At 60.3% G+C, this 6,524-nt stretch overlaps 3 protein-coding genes across 3 annotated transcripts in view; 2 read left to right on the top strand and 1 right to left on the bottom strand.

The window, feature by feature from the left end:
- Positions 1–120: 120 nt before the first annotated feature.
- MNEG_1977 (hypothetical protein) lies at positions 121–617 on the bottom strand (the record flags this gene model as incomplete). The annotated part of the gene is made up of 2 exons (XM_014049552.1): positions 121–168; positions 426–617. The coding sequence occupies 2 exons, from the start codon at positions 615–617 to the stop codon at positions 121–123; spliced, it is 240 nt and encodes a 79-aa protein (XP_013905006.1).
- A 3,264-nt stretch (positions 618–3,881) lies between these two features.
- On the top strand, positions 3,882–4,697 carry MNEG_1976 (hypothetical protein; the record flags this gene model as incomplete). The annotated part of the gene is made up of 1 exon (XM_014049551.1): positions 3,882–4,697. The coding sequence occupies one exon, from the start codon at positions 3,882–3,884 to the stop codon at positions 4,695–4,697; it is 816 nt and encodes a 271-aa protein (XP_013905005.1).
- A 1,040-nt stretch (positions 4,698–5,737) lies between these two features.
- MNEG_1975 (T-complex protein 1 subunit eta) overlaps positions 5,738–6,524 on the top strand; it is a gene marked incomplete at both ends in the record, with an annotated part of 7,498 nt that continues 6,711 nt past the window's right edge. Inside the window, 3 exons of the mRNA XM_014049550.1 lie at positions 5,738–5,755; positions 5,863–5,927; positions 6,261–6,348. Of these exons, the coding sequence (XP_013905004.1) occupies positions 5,738–5,755; positions 5,863–5,927; positions 6,261–6,348 (171 nt within the window). The remainder of the gene's footprint in view (positions 5,756–5,862; positions 5,928–6,260; positions 6,349–6,524) is intronic.

Raw genomic sequence — 6,524 nt, 5'->3', positions numbered from 1 at the left:
GTGTGTGTGTGTGTGTGTGTGTGTGTGTGTGTGTGTGTGTGTGTGTGTGTGTGTGTGTGTGTGTGTGTGTGAGTGCGCGCGCATGCGTGTGTGTGTGCACCCTGACGTACACAAGAAAGTTCACAGCCGCACCTCCATTGCAATCTCCAGCTTCGCAGCGAGCTGCTCCTGCATGCGCAGATGTGAAACAAAATGATGGGCCCGAACCTTGGAAAAGCTGCCGGAAAGCTCATCAGCAAATTAGCGAATGTGCTGATGGTTATGTCTTGTACAGCCCAAACACTGCCTCAACAGCTTAAGGCCCGCCTTCAATGAGAGTTAATTTGGCCTTTATGCGCACGCATCACCCTGCCCCTCCCTGGAGCCTGCGAGCTGGTCTGGGTGCAGTGCCCTGAGCCGCGCTTTGGGCCATGCAAGCCGCTCACCTGAGCCTGCAGCGCCTGCTGCAGCTCCTCGATGCGCCCCTCCAGGGCCTGCACCTGCCTAAAGCTGTCCTCCAGCTTGGCCTTGAGCCCCTCCGCCGTGTCCTTCAGGTGCGTGGCATACTCGCTTGGGGTGGCTTCCTTCGCGTTGGCCGCCGCCCTGACGGCGAGCAAGAGCTCGGCCAGGCGCTGCATGGTGTGTTTGCAAGCCAACCCAGTGAGCGTGCGGCGTGGCATGGGCGCATGGGCATTCTTTGATAAGAAGCCCCATCTCAATATTCACATGCGGATTGGTCTGGCACATGTGTGACACATGCATCACCTATGCAGGAACGGAGGCTCAAGGTCATGTGTGCGGCCGTAGGTCGGCGCGTACCTCCGCGCGCTCCTCAGTGAAGTGCAAGACTCTCTGCACGTGTTGCAGCTCTCGCTTCTTGGCCTGCAGGGGTGGTTGCACGCGGGGATGAATGCGCAGCGGCGCGCCTTCGAATGTGCTCGCTGAGGCGCTGTCGCATGGCGGCAAGGCGCACGTTGCCCGCAGCCGTCTCTCTCTGGTCTGAGACGGCTTGCATGGTACCTAATGGTTGCCTCACCCTGTAAGTTTCTGTGCGAACTAATCCAGGCGAGAACAACATTTTCACGGCGTGAGCAGGTCAAAATCAAGATCGTCAAACGACAAGTATGGGCCTAGAGCAAGGATGCGGAACTAAGGGGCGCCAGAATAATCAAAGAGTGATCGAATCACGGGCCGGTGCAAACATGTTGCAGTGATCTCAAATGTCGGGAAGATGAGAGGAGGAGAAGCTGCTTGCGAGGCAAAATCTACCTGTTACGCGCATGTAATATGGCTTGCAATGATATAGAGCTGATTTGCTGTTCGTTGCCTCGCAATCCACAGTCGTGGATGTGATTCATGTCACAGCTGCTGGTCTTGCCCTGCGCTGCCTGCCTGTTTGCGAATCTGCCCGCCCAAGCCCGCTTGCGCGCCTTTGACGCAGTGCAGACCAGCACGCAGTTGGGGCTTTTGCGCACGCCTGCTTTGAACCGTGCATGGTAGCCAACTCAATTTGAAAGTCAAGCAACACTGATGCCAGCCCAATCCCATGAGCCTGGATGGCTCCAGAAGCGGGCGACCGCGGGATGCTGCAACAATCCTATCACTGATCCTGCCTTTTGGCTACCGCTGGCAGCGCAGCCAGCGCCACAGCAGGCGCCCTGCAAAACCACCGGACGAGGAACGCGAGTGAGTTACTGAGATAAAGGAAGGACCACCCCTGCCAGGCGAGAAGGCGAGCCGCCCCCATACAGAAAGAGACGCTGCTGGCCGCTGGGTTGCGACGCTGCTACGGGTGCAACAAGGGTATCGGCACAACAACAGCCATACAGAACGCAATGAAGCAACGTGCATACACAATGCCACGCCAGCTGGGTCGACGCACAAGAAATTCAAAGCAACGTGCATACACGATGCCACGCCAGCTGGCTCGATGCACAAGAAATTTGTAAGGCAAATAGACGTGAGCAACCGTGGGGTTGTGTGTAACAGCGGACCAGCTGGCCAGACCAGGTGCGGTTTGGCTTGTGCAAGTATTCTGCCAAGCGATTACAAACCCACAAATTTGTACAAAAGAAGGTGTGCGCATGCTAAAAATGTTTGCACAACGCACATGGTTGCTGCGTAACGTCAAAAAACACTACACTCACATACACGTCGCTTCAGGCCACACGTCTGTCCCATTTGATCGCAATGTTTGCCCTCTAGATGACTGGATCTGGCTGATGTCACGGCCTTAAACATTCTCAGCATTTTTATGAAACCATTGACCTTCTCACGCGTCACCAGCAGCACTGCAGCAGAGCCGCCGAAATGCCTGTCAGCGACTGGCTGCTGGAGAGGCAGTCACCAACTCCTGTTCTTGTGTAGGCATCCAGGCAATCACGCAACCTGTCTTCACCGTGCACATTGAATCACGATTGGTGGATCTCGCTGATAAACAGGGACAACGGCTGGCATATACGGTATACTGAGCGACGGTTTTGCGGGCACATGACATTCGTCAGCAACAGGACGTTTACGGCCTCAATGACGCCTATGATTACATCTAAAATTGCATCGATCGTATCTAGGTAGGCAAATGTGCCTGTCACTGAAGAGCCACTGCTGTCTGCGACCACGGATGCTGCTGTCTATCACCGGCTGTGCCCTCATTGTGTTTGGCAACCATGAGCCCACTTGCTGATTTCGTACTTCAATCCTTGTGCAGTAATCGCGTCGCGCTGTCCGCCAACAAAACAATGTGGAAAAGCGGCGGCGGCAGCAGCAGCGGCAGCAGCGGCAGCAGCAGCAGCGGCAGCAGCGGCAGCAGCAGCAGCGGCAGCAGCGGCAGCAGCAGCAGCAGACGGAAATGCAGCATCAGGGCGGACAAGCTGCCGCAGCAGGCCCCATCTTGCGCAATGGCGCGCCCGGCTTGGAACAGCTCTACTCGCGTAGGCTCTCGCACGTCGTCAGCAGCCGTGGGCACGGCCCTCAAAACCAGTGTTGAGCGCACCGCTGTGACTGCATCTGCTGCCCGCGCAACCAAGCGAGTGCAGATGACTGTCCACTCGGCAAATCTGCAGGTGACATGCGCTGTACAACCAGTGATCACCAAAAAGGGCAACTTCATCACCAGCAACAGGACCAGCGGCTTCAAACGGAGCAAGAGCCCTGTGTGGGGCGCTGCCGGCAGGTGCGGCATCGCCGCCCAAGGCAGCGGCAGCGTTGTGAGCGACATGACCGGCGATGAAGATCAGGATCGCGACAGCCGCAGCTGTGCAATGATGCACACTTTGCAATCATCAGCGAAAAGCCCGGGGCCAGCCAGCACCGCCAGCGCCCCGATCAAGCCCCTTCCGGCTGTCGCTGTGGCGACGCCAGCGACGAGGGCAGCATTGCTGCCGCCCCTGCCAGTTGACAAATACAGCTTGGACCTGCATGTCGCCCTGCAAGCCGCGGACCCCGTCAAAGTGATGGAGACTGCCGAGCAGCAGGGGCTCGTCCTGGGCAGGGGCAGCGAGAGCGCTGTTGTTGCGGCAGTCGTCAGCGGCAGCACGTACGCACTGAAGCGCGAGAGGGAAGGCTTTGGGTGCAGCGAGGGCTGTCAGGCCAAGGCCGCCAGCCCTCTGGTGCAGTCGCCGCTGGTGCAAGCACGCGGCAGCGATAGTCACATGTACAGCCTCTTTGAGTTGGCGCCGGGCGCGCTCGATGCACTATGGGACTCCTACGTCTCAAAGCATGCCGCCCCGTCAGGCATGAACCCTGGCAGCCGCAGCTCTTCCGGCACCGGGAATGACGCAAGCAGCAGCCACAGCACAGCCAGCAGCAGCAGCAACCGCCCCTTCCGGCGGCTGCGCCAGCTGTGCAGCGGCGGCAAGACAAGCGTGTTGGATGAGAGCACGGCACCCAAAGCTATGCCCCCAATGGTGCAGGCTCGCGCAGTGCTGGCAGAGATGGCAGGCGGCGTAGCCGCCGCTCACCGCGTCAACATGAGTCATAACGACATCAAGCTTGAGAACTACCTTGTGTCGCGCCACGGCCACCTGAAGCTCGCCGACTGGGGCATTTCTGGTCCGAGCGATTTCAAGGCCGCCGGCGGAACCGTCCCCTTCATGGCGCCCGAGGTGCTGCGGGACTGCGGCCCGCCGTCGGCTGGCGCGCGCCTCAAGGAGGTGCTGGCAGACGTTGTGATGGCCGCCAGTTGCGGCCTGCTATCCTGCGGCATGGACGACGAGGGGTGTGAGGATGAGGACGGCGCCGGCGGCGCGCCAGTGGACAGCCGGCGCGGCGACATCTGGGCACTGGGCGCCAGCTACATAGTACTGACGACGCCAATTGCAGAGCAGCGCGAGGCCCTGAAGTGCCTCTTGACAGCCCAGAAGTGCGGCGGCCTGCACCTGCCCACCAGCCTGCAGCAGCACCCCGAGTTTGTCAGCCTACTGCAGGGCATGATGGCAGTGGACGAGGAGCAGCGGATGACAATCGACGGCGTCATGGCCCACCCCTTCTTCGCGGGCATCGACTGGCAGGAGGTGGCGGTGAGCGGCGCGCGCGACATGCCGCCCCTGGTGCCACCGCATGCGAGCACTTCGACGGGCAGCGAGGAGCAGCAGGGGCAGCAGGCCCTGGAGGCGCCGGGACAGGCTCTGCGGAGCAGCAGAGTACGCGAGAAGCGGCGGGGTGTGGGGGTGTGGGCAAAGGCGTGCGACAAGGTGCGGGGACTGCTGAGCTGCAAGTGAGGATGCATATAGTAGACTGTACGTACGGGATGAACATCAACTGAAGATCCACCTGTTTAGGGCTACAATTGCCTTGAGTGCTTGGGGTCTTTGGTGCATGCGCAACAGCAGCAGCGGGTGATACGCCTCACCGCACACGGCCAAGTGTGGGGAACGTAGCGGGTTTGACGGGCTCCCACCACAGGCCACCACGATCCCGTGGCGTTGACGGACGCGTCGGCTGCCGCGTCTGATTTCCTTAGAGTTGAGGGTCAGAGCTTTGCTATCCTCACATATCACTCTCGAATCAGATGTATGGGGCTGTGCTTATGGTGTGGTAGCAGCCTCAGGCAAGGCTTCATTCAACTCTTCGCTTTTGTTGAGCTGTCCTTACTGTACACGTTTGCACAGCCACACTTGCCTTCTTACTTCTCGCTTTGTTCATTGGAGTGACAATGTACAAAGACAAATGTAACAGCTGCTCTTTTGCTTGGCTGGCGAAGTGCTGTGTACAGCTAGGAGCCCGCACACTCAGCAAGCGAAACCCAGACACCGGTACGCAGTCGCAGGTGTGGCGGGACGGACCCACATCTGCAGGCCGTACATCAGCATATGCTTGTTACCAGATGTCGGGGGCAATGGAGCCAGTGCATGCATGGTTTTGCGCTTGCAGGCTGGCCGCGGACTGCGGCAGGTGTCCGTGTCACCCGGGCAGCAGCATCGGTGACGGCCGCAGCAGCGCGCACCCAAGAGCCTCGCTCCCCTCTCACCACGGCGCTGTGTCTCATAGCATGCAAAGTTTGGCACGATCTTATTTCCGCACGCGAATGAACCCCGCCTCTTTCAAAAGACTCCAGACTGGTAATTTCAGCCAACGCGGAAGGCACTCGTCAAGTCAATCGCAGCGCAACTCTGTGATCACATCATCTGAACTAATTGGTTTGTCGAGGTCATCCTGACCGCAATAGCTCGTCACACGACAGATCGCTTCAAGAGCACTCGGCGATCAGATCCTGTCAGCCCGTCTGGTGGAGGTGCCTCGCACTGTAAAGTTTGCCAAGATGATGCCTGGGATGATGGTGGGCCCCTGGGGTGTCGGATGGCAGATCAAGTTTGCCCGCGCTCACCGAGCAGCCGTCCCTGGGCCGCCTGAGGCGCTGATCGAGCGCGCGTGTTTGTATTGCAGCAACCTCAAATCATTCTGCTCAAGGAGGGCACGGACACTAGCCAGGGCAAGGCCCAGCTGATCAGGTGAGGGCGGCGGCGCAGCCAGCGTGCTGCCGCACTCGCATACAGCGCGGCTGGCGGTCTCGCCAGCAGAAGCCCCTGGACGGTCCGCTGGTGATGGCGGCACAGCTGCATAGCAAGATGGCCTCATAACAGGCCCGATACCTGACCAACACCCCACCGAGGCATCGCGTTCTGGGCAGCTGCGATGGACCACCAGTCAGTCCCTCTCGGCGCAACAGCTGCTGTCGCCCTGTTGGCAGGCGCCCCGCGAGCTGCGGCTGCGTCCCACCCGCCAAACGCTCTCCACGCTTTCGCCGCCCGCCCTCGCCGCCTGCCCCCGTTGCCGCCGCGCAGCAACATCAATGCCTGCATGGCGCTTACGGACACAGTCCGCACCACCCTGGGGCCGCGCGGCATGGACAAGCTCATCCATGACGACAAGGTGCGGGGGCATAGGACAGAGGCTGAGGGCGCAGGGCCACAGGTGCAGGGCCGAGGCGTGATGGGGGCGCGCTCGCAGAACGGGGGCCGTGCCGTTGCGGCAGCGGCCCGGGGCGGGCGCGCGGCGCCGTCTGTGGCGGCCGGCAGGATCCAGGGCGCTGGCAGGCCGCGCGCAGA

This window comes from Monoraphidium neglectum (assembly GCF_000611645.1).
Source record: "Monoraphidium neglectum strain SAG 48.87 unplaced genomic scaffold scaffold00211, whole genome shotgun sequence".
NCBI classification, from domain to species: Eukaryota; Viridiplantae; Chlorophyta; class Chlorophyceae; order Sphaeropleales; family Selenastraceae; genus Monoraphidium; species Monoraphidium neglectum.
Note: the sequence above shows the minus strand (reverse complement) of the source record. Positions and strands in the feature narration are given on the sequence as shown.